Source organism: Echinops telfairi, unplaced genomic scaffold (genome assembly GCF_000313985.2).
Source record: "Echinops telfairi isolate 266 unplaced genomic scaffold, ASM31398v2 ScPeMD7_8;HRSCAF=38, whole genome shotgun sequence".
NCBI classification, from domain to species: domain Eukaryota; kingdom Metazoa; phylum Chordata; class Mammalia; order Afrosoricida; family Tenrecidae; genus Echinops; species Echinops telfairi.
Genome location: NW_022103905.1, coordinates 14,332,718 through 14,352,161, shown reverse-complemented (window position 1 = coordinate 14,352,161; position 19,444 = coordinate 14,332,718). Strand labels below are relative to the sequence as shown.

At 38.4% G+C, this 19,444-nt stretch overlaps 1 protein-coding gene across 1 annotated transcript in view; it reads left to right on the top strand.

The window, feature by feature from the left end:
- The first annotated feature begins 274 nt into the window (after positions 1 to 274).
- RFX7 (regulatory factor X7) overlaps positions 275 to 19,444 on the top strand; it is a 96,580-nt gene continuing 77,410 nt past the window's right edge. Inside the window, exon 1 of the mRNA XM_004709443.3 lies at positions 275 to 438. Within this exon, the coding sequence (XP_004709500.1) occupies positions 275 to 438 (164 nt within the window). The remainder of the gene's footprint in view (positions 439 to 19,444) is intronic.

Here is a 19,444-nt window from a genome sequence, read left to right as displayed (position 1 = left end):
GGGGGTCTGAGGGGCGCCGCCATGCCTCGCCCGCGGTGAAGCGCCCGGGCCGTGAGGAGCCGCTCGGTCTCCCCGGTGATGTCCCCCAGGCGGCAGGCGAAAGCCACTCACTCGAGCCCTGGGGTAAAGGCCTAGTTTATTCAGCTTCCTTCCTCCTCCTCCTCCTCTCCCCGTCCCCCTTCTCCTCCTCTCCCCCCTCGGTCCTCCCCGTCTCCTCCCGCACCCTTCCCCGCGCCCCCATCTTCCCTCCCTCCCTCCCACCCCTCCAGCAGCGATGGCAGAGGAACAACAACAGCCGCCGCCACCACAGCCGCCTGATGCCCCTCAGCAGCTTTCCCCCAGCGCCCCCCACCCGGGGGTGGCCCTGCCAGCCCTGGTGCCCGGGCTGCCAGGGACAGAGGCCAGCGCGCTGCAACACAAGATCAAGAACTCCATCTGGTAAGAGGATCCTCCATCGCTGGGGTAAAAAGCCCAGCACATTGCTGCTGCAAAGGGGGTGGGGGGGCGGCGGCGGCTGATGCATTCATTGACTGTGGCTTTCCAGGGGCGAGTGCATATTTATAGGACCTCTGGAGGGGTGGGGACTTTGCATCAGCCCCTGGACTCCTTGCCCCCCCTCCCCCCAAAAAAAGCTGTTACCCCCTTCTCAATTGTGAGAGCACCTCATAAACGAGATTTGTGTTTTTCACCTAGTGTAAGCGAAACATGGGTCGGAATGTAGTCATGCTGCATGATGGGAGCATGGATTTGGGACTGGAAAATGGAAAATGTGTTTACTCCTTTTTGCAGTCTTGGAGAAAGGAGGAGTGTATTGTGATTTTTTCACCAAACAGACAATGTGTGTAGGAATATTAATATGCAGCACAAAACCTAATGTGCCGCTTCCTCTCAGTAACCCCTGCTGTTTCTGGAGGGTTTGGGGCTCCTTTATTCGAAGATTAAATTGCCCTTCTCCAGATACCGTAGACACTGCATGAATTGTGAATAAAGTGCTTTTTTCTAAGAATGAGGATATTTTATTTGAAGGTGGTGGTTGGTAGTATGGAGTGATTTTTGAGAATAAAAAAAAATGTCTTGCCACTGGGTGCCTTTTTTTAGAAGCAGTAGATGACATATCATTTGCTATTCCTGGACTTTCTAGCATGAGAATTTCCAATATTTCAGCGTTATACTGAACGCTCTTGCAGGCTGATGGCAGCCTTTTAATAATTAAATACACGGAGTTAAGTCCATCCTCTGTTTGAGCGGTTGAAAATACTGCTTTGAACATGAACTTGAGTGCATTGTTTTGTGGGATTCTTCCCTGACACTTTTACAAAGTGTAGTCCTTTTTCAAAAATGGGAAGCAGTGTTAGAATTTGATGTAAGAGATTGCTTTTAGTGGACATTAAAAATTAGAATTTAAGTGTGGTGTGTAAACAAAGCTCAGATTTGAAAATGAAATCCTGCAGGTCCATCATTGAAAATGACTTCTGACATATCAAAACTCCATATTTTTATTACATTCTAATCCTAAAAGTTCTGCATATTTAGACCTTAAAAAAGCAGTACCTGTTTAATGCAAAGTTAAGGCTCATGGAGTGATTTTCATTATTTTCTTGGCATGCATCCATGTTGTCATGATTCTAATATGAAGTAGGTCAATGCAGGCTTTAATAGTTTCATACAACATAGTAGTTGGCAATTCAATAGCTTGCTTTCAGTCTTAAATTTAAACTGAAGTTTAGATATTTTAGAGTAGCTTTTTGGGGGGTGGGGGGCTTTGACAAGGCATGTTCTGGCAACTTTGAGTAGGTCAGGTAAGTAAAATTCTGTCTGTGTGTTTGTGTAAAAGGCACTTATTCTTCAGGTGGACACCCCCCCCAAACTTTGTTTTAAAGCTGTAATTTAAGAGAAGCTTAATTTCCTGCTTACCTTCAGGGTTGCCACAAAACCAAAGTGTTACTTTTTTTTTTCTCTTACTAACATAATGTAATTTAGTGTCCATGAGATTGAAGTAATTACCTTGCTTTCTGCATCTTTAAGAAAGGGAAATTCTAAAAGTTTCATAATGTGTATTGTAGTATTATGTGAACAACAGGGCAAAGGCACCTTCATTTCCATTTCTCAAGAGGGAACTGTGAGGCAACTAGGTGAATTTGAATATAATGCTAGTGAAATGTTCTTTCTGATAGATTATATGATTTAATTGTGCTACCATTGATAGTTTATATTTACACACGCATTGCATCTTAAATGCAGTGGCTTTAATCTAGAAATACTTATCCTGAAGTAGAGTGGACTTCAATTTTGGGCACTTGCTCTAAAACAAGAATGAATGGACAGTAAACATCTTGATTCCCAAATATGCAATTTATATATTTATATTTTAAAATGGAATATGAGTTATTAGCATTTAATTTTCAACACTGGAAATGCTATTTGCAAAAAATGATTTCATATTTAAAACTTGAGAACAAATAATATTAGTGGTTATATTTAATATATTGTTATGCTTTCTGCTCCCCAAGACTAGGTTTATATTATTCACCAAGTGACAATATAAAACATATTGAAGTGGGAAAATTCCTTTATTACTATTTTGTCCTAAGATATGGAATATCTCTATTAAATTAAAACATTCTGAAGAGATAAGATTACAACTCCTTGAGTATCTCATTTTGCATATTTTGAGGCAATACCATTTTACCAAATACGTTGTTCTTGTTAACCAGGAATTGGTTCCAGCTCATAACATACTCATGAACAGGATGAAACCCTGCCAAGTCCTGCATCATCCTCACGGTTGTTGCTACGTCTCAGTCCATTATTGCAGCCACTGACTGTCAATCCATTTGGTGGAGCGTCTTCCTCCTTTTTGCCGACCTACCCAACATGCCTAGCTTCAGGGACTGGTCCTTCCTAGTAACATGTCCAGAGTACACAAGGAAAACCTTGCCATTCTCGCTTCTAAGATATTTTAACACCTGATGTGTTCAAGGAAATTATTAATGTTATAGTACTTTCTATATCATCCTTTGGTACCACTATTAAGTTTTAATTACATTAGAAAGAAATGTGGCATTTAAAAATTAACAGATGGGTTTTGCATTTAGCTTGATCACAGTTTTTAAATTACTCGACTTGTGGGTTACAAACAAGTCTGTACTTGTCCTCGTACAGGACAAATATAGTATGTGGTGTAGGCCTTTAGCTGGACAATGAGATACTTATTATCGTAGTTAATAATTAATTTATTCTGTTTATTAAATTAAAATGCAATCTGATAAAAGTATGTCCATTGTAATTTCAAGCATTAATTGTGCCTTTGAAAAAGAATAGAAACCATGGCACTTAACTGAGATAGGAAATACTGTTTCTTAAGAGTTGGAATGTAATACATTTTTAAGGTATTTCTAGGAAAATAGTTTAATCACTCTTTAATATTAGTATAATCTATTTTTTCATACCTTCAACTTAAGTCCAGCTTAAGCAACGATGGGCTCAAACATAACTACGAATGTGAGGATGGCGCAGGACCAGTGTTTTAATCTGTTGTACATAAATAAATAAGGTCGCTATGAGTCGGCACCAACTTGGCATGAATTAACAACAGGCAGCTCAGGTTAACAAGCCTGTACCTTTCCTGACCACCCTCATTCTTACACACTCACATACCTCACTTAGGAGCCTCATTTATAGAGGTAGGTTTAATACTGAATATCTTCCGAGAAGGAGTCCTTTGCCATAATGGGATTAAGATTTGGCCTGCTAACCTCAAGTTGGTGGTTCAAACCTACCGTGGGAGAAAGAGGAGAGTTTCTGTTCCTGTGAAGAATTACAGTCTTGGAAACCCTACGGAGCTCCATTCTGCTGTGCTGTAAAGGGTCATTATGATGATGCCATCAATCAGCCCGATGGCAGTGGGTTTGGTTTAGCTTGGTGTATCACATAAGAATGTTACTTGTCTTTTATAAACAGCATTGTAACAAACATCTTTATTTAAGGAAAGCTAGTAGCCCATGCTTCTTCTAAAAAAGACTCATAAAACCTAAAACAAAGCCATGACCTACCTTCTGAACCACTGAAACACTTCTTAAACTTACATCAAAGTAAGTTTTCCCTTCCTTCTGTGTCCCAGTATTTTCATAGTAAAAACATTAAAAATGAAAGACAATTAACTTCATTTAGACAGAAAGATTGTGCTTTTCTTTCCCTTTTAAAGCAGTTTTATTAGAAGTCCTTATAGAGAACATTTACTATACAAAAAAGAAAAATAGACAAATATTGTATTTACTATACAAAAGAGACAAATAACAAAAGAAAAAAAGACAATAAATTTTTATCTAGATGTTCAGAAGAAACCAAATGTGTTGTAGAAAATATCCTAATTATTTACTCAACAGACAAATTCAGGGATCAAAAATAAATCAGTTAACAATCGCTATTTTTGTTTATGTAACTTGCTCATTTCCTTTCAAGCTTTCTTAAAACAGTCTTACAAGATGTCTCCATTTTAGGAAAATTTGTAAACTGACTGAAGGGAAGCTATCAGACTTTCTGAGCCTGACTTTTCAGACTCTAGCAGTAGTAGCACTGGAACCACAGTTCCTTCTCTTCATCATTTCTGTAGGGCATGTTGTTGTGCCAGTGAGTCAGGTCCGATTCCTGGTGGCCCTACAGGGCCGAGTAGAAACGTCCCATAGGATTTCCGCAGTTGGCGTCTCTATAAGAACAGACTGTTACATCTTTGTCTCGTGGAGTGGCTGGTGGATTTTGAGCGCTCACCTTTTGGTTGACAGCTAAGCACATTAACCAATGCCATGTCAAGGCTGCTTCTAGACGACATGCAGATTTCTGAATTGTTTTGATTTATAATCAAAGAATACATATATGTGTATGTGGACCATTTTAGGTCTTTATAAATTCTAAATTTAAGCAAAGTTGTGTAATTTTGTTTACTTTTTTTTATGACTGTAAACATCTCGTTTGCATCTTAGTTGTAGTGGCCAGTGTATGGTGATCCATAGGTTTACATAGCAATGCTATGTTAGTCCCGGGTTTCACCCCAAACCCTAGAATTCAGTAGCTGTGTTATATCCATGGTTATAGCTCAGGAAATTTATTAACTCTGAGAAACAATTGTTATTCCTTTAGTTGAAATAGGAGCTGTTAATTAGATAGCTTATAACTTTAGAAATAATTTTAACTATAAGTCTATGATCATCCTTTTTCTTTTAAAATGGAGAATGAGAATGAGGGCAAAAATGTACAAATGCGCTTTACACAGTTGATGTGTGTATGGATTGTGATAAGAGTTGTATGAGCCCCTAATAAAATGATTGAAAAAATAATAATAAAATGGAGAATGAGCAGTACATTAATTGGCATTTGTATGTTTTTGGTTAATTGGTTGACATACCACCAACCCTGAGTTCAGCCTCAGGTTAGGAGGTATGCCAAAAACACAAAAAAATGTAAAATGCTTTTTGCTCATTCACATTTACGCCAGCTGTGATAGTTGTGCCCTAGACATTAGGTATTTCTGATGCAAGAAAGGAGGCAGTTACTTCCTCTCCTATGGTTTGAAACTGATGACATTGTCTTCCTTATTGGTCAAAGAGACAGGCTAAGCAACTTCAAGGCCCTTGCTTCTAAGCTTGGTTTAGCTTATATACTACCACTTTGTCAGTACTGTGGTAGCTTGAGTCTTGCTCTGATACTGGAAACTAGTCACCTGTATTTCAAATATCAACAGGGTCACTCAAGGTGAATAGGTTTCAGCAGTTTCCGTACTAAGATCAGACAAGAAGGAATAGGCTTTCCACTTCTGCGGGATTAGCTACTGAAAACCTTATGAATAACAGCAGAGTGTTGTCGGATAGGGTGCTGAAAGATGAAGTAGGCTGTCCACTCCTAGAAGGGATATAATGCTCAGTAAAGGAGCAGGTCAGTGAAAAAGAATACCGTCAGCAAGATAGATTGATTGACATAGTGGCTGCACCCAAGGCTGAAACACACACAGCATTGATGGTGAGGGTGGCCCAGGTCCAGGGCAGTCTTTAGTTCTGCTGTACGTAAGGTCGTTATGAGTGGAATCTACTCAATGACACCTAGCAGTAACAGGTTTTTATTTATGTCTAATTATATTAGTGCAATATATACAATTAATCAACCAATATGCTCTTCCCCTTGGAAAGTATCTTGAATGATGGTGTGTGCAAACTTGCTTTGGATTCCGCCCCACTAGTAGTTGGTGTCAATGAGAAAAATGAGCTTCAAAGTTGTAGAAAAGACAGAAATACCTATTTTTTTTAAAAAAAGATATACTTTGACTAAAAAACAGCATCAAATCAGTTTCTATATTAGAAAATATGTACATAAGATCTACAAATGGATATCATTAAAATTGTCATTTAAGTGAATTTGAATACTCTAAGCAAGAATAGTATGCAAGTACTTAGGCAAATTGTGTAAGGGTTTGGTTATGTGAGATTCGGCCTTCAAATATTTATTGAATATGTATTACATTTAGAATGTTTTTAATGTTGATTGTTTAAGTAATTGTTCGTTGGGGAGTTTACCAGCTGCTAGTTGAGAGATTGCACTGGGAAAGAGATTTGTGTCTTTTCTTTATAGAGAAGTGCTCAGTACTTATAAATTCTTACATATGAATCTTTTTATACTAAGTATGTAATATTTAAAGACAGTAGTGAATATTATATAATAAATTTAATTATGTAAATAAGGAAGGTACACATTATTTCAGAAGGATTTAGTGTAAGGTTGAGCTTCACAACTTTTTTATCTAGGTTAGACCTGTTTATGGGCAGGTCTGACAGAATGTTCTTTATGTATTATAAATAAGATGATTACTCCACATATTGACCAAACTAGATCACTTGAAAATGGGACAGCCCTTTTTACTCATACTTTTATCCAGTGCCTCCTCCATCAGTCTTCCTACCATTAGCCTTTTAATTGCTTTCTCTTCTACTTTCTAGACGATTCTAAGAGTTGAGGTTAAAGATGAGCAGCCTGGGCCAGTAAGAGGAATAATCTTTCTCCGCTGGGCAGGATGATAAAATAAGGAATAATAAACTTTAAGGACTTTAATGCCGTTGATTGCTGAGTATGAGATTCAGATAGTGTTCGAGCTTAACCCATGAGAGTAAAAAATTTAAGACATTTGTTTTCCCTTTTTTGATATTCCATAACTTACTTGTATGTGTGTTTTGGCATTTACTTTATTCAGTGTGAAATACAATCTCCTCCCGATAGTCTTACTTAGGAAAATATTTATCTAAGTCCATTTGTTTTCTGAACCAACTCACTGAATGACACCTAACAACAACATTTATTTTCTGAGTTTGGGTAGAAAGTGTTCACATAGAGACGGATACCTTTACACATTCCAATGGATTGGCAAATTGATGTGAATTAGCAGCCTAAATCTGATTGATTAGTGATGCCTGTCAAGACCACGGGACTGAAAAGGGATGGTAGGCAGCCCGGCCCTTGCCTCCCCTTTTCTCTCTGAAATTACTTTTAGTACTTGAAGCTCTTTATAAATAAAGTATCAGAATATTGGTTGTCTTGAAGGGTAAGAGTTGCTAGGATACACACTAACACAGAGAGCACTTGGGTTTGTGTTTTTCTTTCTCTACTGTATTTAAATTTTTCTGTGGTTTTCCTGCTTTGATCACTTTGTGCTGCCAAGCAGCGACAAGATGAGAATGAGAGGATTACTGTAGTAAGTGGCTATTTCAATTTGGACTGTAGTTTCATTACCTTGTTTCTCTACTTATACCTGGGCTGGCCCTATACCTTAAGAACCCTTCTCCTGTTCTACTGATAAAAGCATTAAGAGCCAACTTGTAAACCCCGCCTTTGTGAAACTTTTCATATTTCTGGGCAACAATGATTCGAGTTGTGTAAATTGATTTTTTCCAGTAATTTAGATAGGTCTTATCTGAGATGAGTTCATTAGATTTTTTTACTCAATGTAAATAAAACAGACTGGTTTTCTAATATGTACAAATCATAGGAGTTCAATGAGTGATCACAAAGGTAAATAAAAAAGTATTACTATAAAATCATAGAAACCTTTAAACAAAAGCATCAAAATGTGATTAATGCTTCTCAGTATAGCCTCCATTTAAGCCTACATACTTCAAAAGGCAGTTTTTATCTCTCTAACCTTCCTATATTCTTTTTATACCACATCAAATTGGCAGTTTTGTTATCCTCAAGGGACTCAAATTGTGTTTCATTTCAATATTCTTTGTGGGGAACACAAAGGAGTCTGAAGGGGTAAGACCCGGGCAGGAAGGTGGATAGGGTAAGGTTTCCCAAGGAAATTTTCATTGGAAAGCCCTTGCTAACAGTCAACAGGTACATTTTGTGATGGAAAATATAATTCCACAGTGCAGCTTTCCTGACCCTTCTCTCAGCAATGCAGTTTTCCATTTTCTTAAAACTTCTTCCTACTAAGCCCTCATGATTGTCCTTTGTCCTGTGAGAAAATCTTATCAAGATTAACCTCTTTGGACTCCCCCAAAGCAAACCCCATCCATACACAACCCACTGACTTGACTTCTCTGCCTTGAATTGAATGAACTCATCAGATTCCCTCAGAAGCAGCTGTTTTTATTGGACCCTGCTCTCTGGATCATATTGATAAACCCAAACTCAACTCTGGTTACTAGTCATTCTTTAAAGTCATCTTCGTTAGGTTTGATCTTGCTTAAAAGACTGACGACGGAAAGATCCACTCTTAGAGTTAGCTGATCATCATGCAATGCTTTTGGCACCCATTGAGCCCAAAGCTTTCTGAGATTAAAAACACTTGATCATATGAGATCCCAACTTGAGTAGCCATCGCATTAATGTTGATTCTACAAGGGTCCTCCAAGCCGGTGACAACAGCTTCTTCCGTTGTTAAGGCTGACTGCTTTCTTTCTCTTGATTCGTCTACCACTGAGGTTTTATGTAGAGCAGCATTCCCATAAACTTGTTCTAAAACTTTAGTGACTTGGGAAGATATCCAATTCATTTTTATGTATTAAACCTGACCTTAATATTAGTTTTCCCCGTGGCACAAGAAGTATACTTTTTCAGAAAAAGAAGCCTGAATTCAATTTATTTACTGTCTACCACATAAAAGGCATAGGAAGCTTAAAAAGTAATAAGACATCACTGCCCTTTTCAAACGTTCCTGTGTGGTAGATGCATCCATTATCAATTTAACAAAAGATGGTGTTAAATGCAATAATGATGTAATCAGTGGGAGAAATGAGCATTATGTAGACAGACATAATATTTTTATAGGCAAAACTTAGGATGATAGCTTAACTTGAAAAGTCAAGGGGTGAGCTATTGGTGCAAACACATTTAACAGTAGCTTTGCTGGGAGAACCTTATTCTTATGAGCAGGAATTAAGAGAGCTGCTGATGGCAGTGAACCTTGCCAATAAGGGGACTAATCAGTGGAAAATAATTTGGGACAAAGTGAATTTATTTGAAGGGCAGGCTCCTAACCAAGCAAACCCTATCTTATCTTCTCATCTGAAGTTTGATTTTCAAAGATAGACGAAAGAATATAAGAAAATCATAGAAAAGAGAAGGATGGGGATGAATGGATACTGAGGATAATAATGTATGTAGGAGCTGGCTGCAAAGCAGTCTTGGAAGAGTACTGTATGCCCTGAATTGACTCGGGCAATGAAGCTACTTCATGAAGAGGCTTATGGTATTTGATGTGAGTTCCCTCATGTACCTCATTCAGCCTGTAATTTAACTTTTATACCCATGTATTTTTTTATTACTAGAGGCAGTTTTTATTCCAGTACTTTGTATTCATCCCTTTCTGTATATTTAGGGACTTTGTTCTAACGCATCATTAAACTCTTCTTTCCCACAAGCTTCTTTTCTTATAACGTTAGATATGTTTTATGACTTTATAAAAGCAACAACACTCAACCTTGTAGAAAATTACTTTGCAGTAAAATAAAGGGTAGATATCTGTGACCTGAAGAGCTCAATCTGAGTCATGTGAGAAATTATGTCATCCAGTAAATGAATGAAGGGGCAAATGTTCATTTTGCAAAACAATACTACAGTCCTTAAGATATTAATAAACAGGCAAACATTTTAACTTCAATAATAAAAAAATTAAGAAAGATATATATGTGTTTATTAACCACATTTGAAAAGATTTGAAGTATATAATAACCACTCCTTGTATTAGCCCTATCCATTGCTTTTGTGTGTTTTTTTCCCTCCCCTCCCAGCCCTTCAATTATTTTCCTGTCATGTGTACTTTTATAAGCCTACTTGAGTTTTTGGTGAGTGAGTTGGGATATGCATTTTGAAAGTGGTAACAATGTTTGCATTTGGGTGGGGGAAGAAAGTTATGACTCCCACTCCTTATTTTGTTAGTCTTCTAATTTTCTTGAATAGGCCATTATTTTAGTTTGGACAAAATAACCAAACAACTGAAATGTCCGGGCTCACCTTCTTGCTCTCCCATTGTGGTAGCTACATAAGCTGCTGTCAATTTGAGACTTAAGAGTGAAGGGGTGGAGTTTATCCTGTCAATCAGGTCGCAGCTTGATGACCTCATTTGGAGTCGCTAAGGGGATAAATAGCTCACCAGCTGTGAGATACACACTCCCTGCAACACATTACTGACTGTGAGCCTGATGGAGCTACCCTAATGCAGCCAGAGCCCCGGGAGCTGGAGGAGCCATGTGGAGACCCTGCCAGTGCTGAGGTGCTTCCACCGCCGGGTCCACAAGACCTTCCACCCACTGGCCCGTGATCTTCCTGCATTCGGAGTCATTGCATGTGCTTTGTGAGTCTGACGAGGACTGAGGGACTTGATCTGGACTGGGCTGGAATGTTTTCTCAATATCCAACTGCTCTTGATTTTAAAGCTCTTTCTGTGAATTTGTTTCTCTAGTCAACCCAGACTGACATACCCTTTTAGCCACTGTGAAAAAGCTTGCCACTACCTGACTCCATTTTCCTCTTTGTCTCTGCTTAGACTCCTTTGAGCCCATGTAGTGCGGCTTTGGGCCCTTTTTGCCAACTCAATGGCCTTTTTTAAATCTTCATTTTTTATTATGACTTTAGTTTTTTTCTTGTTACTTTGTTGTTTTCCTTTTGGTAATTTTTATGTATTCATTTTTGGTGGTTATCTTTTTCTCATGTACTCTCTCAGGGAGTAGAGAATTCTGTTACCTCTGATTAACATGTTTCTGCTTTCTTTATCTCCTTGTTTTCTGACTACAGGTCAAGCCAGGCTCCAGTTCATGGCATGAGGGAACAAAACACTGTCCAGTCCTACTCTTACCCCATGATCACTTGCTAACCAGACCATTGTGACCATAGATTTTTTTCATTAGCTTATTTTCAGAAGTAGATCACCAAGCTTTTTTTCCTGATCAATCTTAGTTTGGAAGCTTTGTTAAAACCTGTTTGCCATCATGGTAACACCAAGACTATGCTGACAGATAGTAGTGGCTACGTATAAGATGCATTCACCAGGAATCAAACCCAGGTCATTCACCCAGAATTCATCCCTCATGAAGATGAAAATTCTATCTCGGAACCACCACTGCCCACTCACTGCCTCTGTTGCCAAGTGCCCTTATGTTAAGGTGACCAGATGTCCCACTTTTGGCGGGACAGTCCCAATTTTGGGCATTTTTTAAAAGTCCTGATTTTTGGAAAGAATGTACGATAAGCTAGGGAACGGTCTGTTTGGTCCACAGAGACCAAATTTTTAATTAAGAACCCCACCCACCCCCGGTCAATGGTGTCCCGCTTTAAATCTGGTCACCTTACCTTAAGCCCTTTCTAACTCATAGCAACCCTGTGTGCAACAGAATAAAATACTGCATGGTCCGTCACCATTGTCATAATCACTTCTGTCTTTGAACCTACTGTTGCAGTTTCTGCGTCCTTCTTCCTCTTCTTCACCGACCCTTTGCTTTATCAAAGTGGCCCCTCCGATAAAATGCTCAAAGTACGTGAGGTGAAGCCTTGCCATCCTCACTTTTAAGGAATTTTCTGGCTGTACGTCTTCCAAGACAAATTTGTTCATTTTTCTGGATTCCCTAGTACTTCGATTCTTTGCCAGCACTGTAATTCAAATGCATCATTTTTTCTCTGGTCTTTCTTATCCATGGTGCAGCTTACACAGAAGGGGCCATTGAAAGTAACATGCCTTGGCTCATGTATACTTTAGTCTTCGTAGTGTTATCCTGGCTTTTCAGTACTTTAAGAAGTCTCTTTTCACTTTGTCAAAAAGTAGGCAGACCAGACAAGTCTAACCAACCAAATGTATATTAAAAATCATGTTTGATTTTTAAAAGAGGTTAAAAATAGTGTTTGACTTTTCTCTTTTATCATACTCAATATGTTGCCAAATTTGCCATGACACTTAAACTTTGATCTTACTTCCGTTCCCACGCCCATAGTTAAGTGCTTTACCATCTCATTCTTGGGTTTAGCAGCAGCAGCATGCTGCACTCTGCCCCTCGTTTGCCCCTCCACTGACCTGTGCTGTTCATGGCTGCCAAAACAAGTCTCCTAAAATAACCATTTTTTCGTAGTCCCCTTCTAAAGATCTACAGTGATTTGTTGCCCACCATATCGTGTCTACAGAGTTCCATCTGGTTTCAAAGACTACTCTCAACCAAGTCCTGTTTCTTGCTGTTCACCAACATTCAGCATCCACTTCCGTCCAGCAGGCGCCTCACTAGCTGCCTTTTATTTTGTTGCTCTGCATCTGTTCCTGGTTTGCATCTTTTCTGGAATCGCCATTTCCCTATCCTCAGATCCCACTTCATCATGTCTTAACCATTCTTGAAGTCATGACTCTCAGTCATTATACTTTGAAGCATTTAACTACTCAAGTCCAGGTTGGACTTCATGTTTATAGTGGGTTTTGCACAATTTAGCACTTAGTCACTCATGTTTACCCCTATGTTGTCCTAATAACCAGAAAATTATTTGAAGCTAGGAGCAAGCCCTTTTATATTTTTTTAGTTTTCATGTAATTGTAGGTACTAGTGAATACTGCTTTTGTTCACTACGTTTTTAGAGACACTTAATTTTTCTCTACATACTAATGTTTCTGATTTGATATGATTAATTATCTCCTCAGATGAGTTAATAAGTTCATGCTAGATTTTACAGAAGTCTTATAGTAATTTTTTTTCAGGTCAAAGGTGAAATTGAAGTAATCATTAATAAGAGTTTCAGTTCTAATATTCACATGTCTTCCACTATGTTTCTAGATAAAAAATTAGGCATGTTCCACTTAAGAGCCATTATCTCTCACATTTTTAAAATACCGAACCAGTTGATTACTAAACACTTTCATAACCTTTCATGAATTGAGTATATGGCAGTATTTAGTTAGGATTTTGTGAACACACCAGCTATTCTGTGTCCCAGTCTAGTTCCTAAGAGTTGAACTTTGAGTTTAAAAGATCCCTGAGCATGGAACTAGAGATAGCTTCCTTGTGGTTTGGCCCTTATGGAAGATTTGGCCTATTTTGGGGGGAGCCAAGACCTAAGGCACCGAGCTACTATAGAGAAAACCTTGAATGGAGGCCTATAACTGAGGGAGGTAGAGTTATTTGGGAAGTGAAGAGGGAATGGCTGAAATAGGAAAACAGCCCGGGGGCCTGCAATGTTTCAGATTCTCAAACCAGCTTATTTACTAGTCTACTGGCTAGTCATATTTCTTTGCTGTCAAGCATAGAGTTTGTTTTATTTATTTATTTTTGCCCTGATATATATGCTTGCTTCTTGAGGGGTACAGCAGCTAGGTTGTTTTAACAAGACGGTTTTAGCTTTAAAGCGGTATTTTGTATAATACTACTCACGAGTCTATTTGATTAGGGTGGTGGTTCACACACTGTGGTTCCAGGAGCCCGGCAACAATGGCGTCACCTGGAGGCTGGTTTGAGATGCCTGCGTTTCTACTGACACTCGGGGAGGCCGCACAGTCTTGTATTTTTAACTCGTCATCAAGGTCGTTCTTATAGGTTCTAAAGTTTGAGAACCACTGATTAGTGTTTATATCTTCCAGTAAATAAATACTTCTAGAGTATTATGTACCAAAGTTCTAGTGTATACAGTCACTTTTATTTTAATTTTTGAAACCGTTTTATTCACATATTATACAATTCAGTGGTTTGAATAAATTAAAAAGACTTGTGTATCTACCAACCACTAACAATTTTTAGAACATTTTCTTAATTATTTTATCCTTTACACTGACCAACATGTATTTTGGTGCCTCGAATGTTAAGCGTGTTTCTGGGTACATCTGATCTGCTCATTCCAAAAATGCTACCAGATTTCTGCTATCTGCTTTCATTTTAGAGATGCAGAACATATGCCATATACCACTCTTTGCTCTGCTCACCCATTAAAAAATCAGGATATTTTAACGTAGTGTCAGTTAGCCTCAGATAAAGGAAGTACACACTGGTTTTTAAAGTACTTTGGGTTGAAGCGGCCATCTAGCTCAGAAGCAACAAAGCCCACATGGTACAACATATCAGCCTGTGTGATCACGAGGTGCTGAAGGGATCACTGAAGACAAATGGGTGCATAAGCAAATGTGGCAAAGAAAGCTGATGGTGCCAAGCTATCAAAAAGTATAGCGTCTGGGGTCTTAAAGGCTTAAAGGTAATCAAGCGGCCATCAAGCTCAGAAGCAACAAAGCCCACATGGAAGAAGCACACCAGCCTATGCAACCACGAGGTGTTGAAGGGATCAGGTATAAGGCATCATCAGAACAAAAAATCTTACCATAGTGAATGATGGGGGAGTGTGAAACGGAGACCCAAAGTCCATTAATAGGCCACTGGAGATCCCCTTTCAGAGGGGTCTCGGGGAGGAGATGAGCCAGTCAGGGTGCGATGTAGTAACGATGAAAAAGACAACTTTCCTCTAGTTCCTAAATGTTTCCTCCCCGCTCCCACTATCATGATACGAATTCTACCTTGCAAATCTGGCTAGACCAGAGGATGTACACTGGTACAGATGGGAACTGGAAATACAGGCAATCCCGGGCGGATGAGCCCTACAGGACCAGTGGTGTGAGTGGCGATACTGGGAGGGTAAAGGGAGAGTGGGTTGGAAAGAGGGAACCGATTACAAAGATCTATATGTGACCACCTCCATGGGGGACGGACAACAGAAAAGTGGGTGAAGGGAGACATCGGACAGGGCAAGATATGACAAATAATAATTTATAAATTATCAAGGGCTCATGAGGGAGGGGGCAGCGGGGAGGGAGGGGAAAATGAAGACCTAATGCCGGGGTTTTAAGTGAAGAGGAAATGTTTTGAGAATGATGAGGGCAATGAATGTACAAATGCGCTTTACACAATTGATGTATGTATGGATTGTGATAAGAGTTGTATGAGCCCCTAATAAAATGATTAGAAAAAATAAAGTACTTTGGGTTGTGCTAAATATTTAGGTCAAGTTATACTTCACATGATGTCCTTTGACCCAAAAATATATTTGAACAGTGCAAATTACATGAACTTGGAATTTTCCTTAGGTTGTACATCCCTTTTAGCAGGTAGTTCCAATTTTGTATCTAAAAAGGGGCCAGGAATAAGAATTACTGTATAATAAATAAGTAGCCCTGATGGTATAGTGGGTTATGTGTTTGACTGTTTAACTACATAACCACAAGTTGAGCTCTTTGGGCCCACCCGGTACTCTGCAAGAGGAAGATGAGACTTCCTACTCTGCTAAGATTTATAGCCTCAGAAACCCATAGGAGAAGTTCCATTCTGTCCTATGGGGTCCATATGAGTCATAATTGGCTAACAGGTAGTGAGTTTGGCACAATAAATGGATAGCCAAATGTTCTGGAACCCACAATGGGTCTGTCAGAGTTTAAACTTCTTTATGAAAATTAAAGTGTTCCAGTCTTTTTATAAGATGGCACAACATTAAAAAAAAAAAAAAGATGGCATAACTTAAAAGAAAAGTTAGAATTTTTCTTACAAAGAAACATGGAGTAAAGCTCACCTCTGGAACATTTAATGTGAGTTATCTTCTATATATTAAAATATGTTCTGAAATGTTTACTGTATAATTTGAAGAAGAAAAATTGAGATCTTCAACATATTTACGAAAACATTTTTAACGCTCTAAATTCCCCTCACACCTTCCATGTATGTGCCTTTTCAATTTTCTTTCTTTTCCGCTGTTCTCAAGCTGTGCTCTGGTTTTCAGTATCCAACCTGTCGTCTCTGTGTGTATTGTACAGACTCCCGTACCAAAAAGAGAACCTTGCTGTCATCTAATCGATTCTAACTCATAGTGACCCTACAGGACAGAGAAGAACTGCTCCTTTGGATTTCTAAACCTTTAAACCTTCAAAGGCTTCAGAGTGACTGGTGGGTTCAGACCGCTGACTTTATGATTGGCAGACCAACCGGCCACCATGGGTCCAGATACAACTTCCCTCGGAAGTTTCTTAATGCCTCATTCTTTATCAAGTATTTCTTACTTTTTTTTGTCTTATCCTGTAATTTGTATATCTGGATTTCGCTCCTATTTAAAATTAGGATAATAAATTAATATGCCTTTTAATATCTAAAAATATAGTAGAACCCCAGGTTCTTAGAAACTAGAGCTGATGAGGTCTAACCAATATATTTTCTGAATCAGTGCCCCAACTAACCCCAGGAACAGGCTTAAAAACTACGGCATTAAAAAAAGAAATTTTTTGTTGTTGGACCGTTTTAGCTCCCTATTTCCCCCCAACTTCCTCTGCCATAATTTTAAGTGCCCTAAAACCCAAAAGTCCCAAACCAATTTCCATCAACTTGATTCCAACTCATGGGACCTCATGAGTGTTAAAGTGGGACTGTGTGTGCTTCATAGAGCTTTCAGTGACTGTGAGCTTTTGGAAATTGATCCTTAGGTCTTTGTAACCCAGGTGGAATTTAGAACTCTTGTATTTCAATTGAATTGAACAATAAAAATTAAACATTTAGTTCACCTGTATTCACCTGTGATCAGCCATTAAAAGATAGTTATGCACACGCACACACACACACACACACACACACACACACACACACACAAACTCCAGTGATCAGATGTGCTGGTGAGTATAGGATGATATAACTTAAGAATTTTTTCTCTAAAGGATCAGATAGTAAATATTCTTGGCTTTGCAGTATACTGTTACAGCCTCTCAAACCTGCTCTATGAAGAAATTAACCATAGACAAAATATAAAGTGGGCATGGTGGGATTTGTCCTACCTGGTAGTATGTGAGCCTCAGGCGATAGTTTACAAAGCTCCGTGACCCATTGCAATCTTGGAAAAACAACTAGAGATGGGTAAAAGTTCTCAGTATACTGACAAAGAATAGAAAAGGGCAATCTGCTTAATATTAATTGTCCTGTAATTCTTCCTTATGTAAATCTGGGATTATCTTCAAAGGATATGAGAATGTAAATGAGTGAGAATTATTTTTCCAATATCATTTTAGCTCCTAAAATAAAGTATATCATTAATAGATTTGGGTAATTTATCATTTAGTAACTGACTATTATATGTGCTGTAACACTACATTTAAGAACTTTTGCTAAAGAATAAAAGGGTGCATCTAAAATAATAGAGTTCAAAGTAAAGGGGCTATATTCTGTGCTCATTTTTGTGTATAAGCTGTTTAATTTCCTCCATTTAGAATTAATTTCATAAGTTATTAACAAACGCTTACGTGGATTCTGATTTTACAAGCAGCTTTATTGAGTTAATTTACTACCCCAAACCACCCATTTTAACTGTACAATTCAATGTTTTTAGTATATTTACAGACTTGTGCAGTTATCACCGCCTTCAAACTTTAGAACATTTTTTTTTTCTTTTTTAACATTTTATTAGGGGCTCACACAACTGTTATCCCAATCCATACACACATCAATTGTGTAAAGCGCATTTGTACATCGTTTCTCAAAACATTTTCTCTCCATTTAAACCCCCGACATTAGGTCCTCATTTTTCCCCTCCCTAGAACATTTGATTTTAAACGCAGTATATTATAAATAATATTGACTGAATTGCATAGAATAATAGCAATTAGAAGGGACAAGAATACATATAATTCTGGAGGGTCAAAAGACATTATGAGTTAGAAATGTCTCTTTTACAATTTAATGAGACTAAACAATCGGACATAAGTTTCTAAAAACTCACAGGATGAATTTGCACTTGAGCTATTCTTCCCCCCACCCCCGCAGCCTTTGCTGTTTCGGTCTTTCATTACTTTCCCACTGCTTCCAGTCAATTCTAAATCCCAGTTATCCTGTACAGGATTTCCAAGACTAAGTCTTTCCAGTAACAGACACCCTCAGCTTTCTCCCACAGAGTGACTGGTGGGTTTGAACCGCCAGCTTTGCGGTTAGCAGCACAAAGCCAAACCACAGTGTCGTTAGTTTTTCTATTTTGATACCTTGCTGCTGAAAGAAAATTGTTAAAAGTGTTACCCTGAGCTTCACCATACCTGATTGGATTCTTGTGACTCTTCTATGGCACTTGTTATTTTCAGACACTTCCTTGTTATTTCGTTTGTGTTGTTAGGTGCCGCAGAGTCTATTTCAACTCATAGTGCCCCTGAGTGACAACGGAGAGTTTCCTTTCTTTTTTGTTAAGTTTTTAGGGGAACAGATGACCAGCTCTTTTTCCTGCGATGTTATGTCCCAGCCTAGGAAACCCACCCTCTGGGGCAGGTCCCCTTTGTCACACAGGGTTGCTGTGAGTTGGAATTGACTTGAAGGCGCACACAACAAGAGCACGCACTCACTAGATGACAGCTACCTTCCTTTTCCTGCCATCTGTTGGAACCAGTGAGGTCATTGTGTTTCCTAAATTATTATTCTCTTGATAGCAGGTAGAAGAGAACGCTTCTCTGCCCAAAACAAAAACCTACAAAATAAAGTGACTTTCATAAAATACACATAAATTGCATATTAAAAATTTTAAAGTGAAAATATAAAAATCACAAAAAGGCAGTCCAGCGTAGTGGGCATTACAGTACAATTGGAATGAATTGCCTGAGTTTCACATCACCATGCCTTTGAAACTGTTTCCTTTAGATGTAAACCAAAGTAGTAATAACGTTTACCTCAGCTTGGTTAGGGAAAATAACAAAAGAAAATTCACTTAAAGCATTTAGTATGGAATTTGGCACATGGTGAGTACTTAATACATGTAGATTATTAATTTATACCCTCAATAAAGTTCAAAGAGCTTTTCACTTTTAAAATATTGCCTATATAAAATACTATATAATTATTTCTGTCTTATCACTGCATAGACATTTTAACATAATTTTAGCAAAATTATACATAATATGTTGGGTTCTTATTAATACCATGTACCAGGTATTAAAATATCATGAACT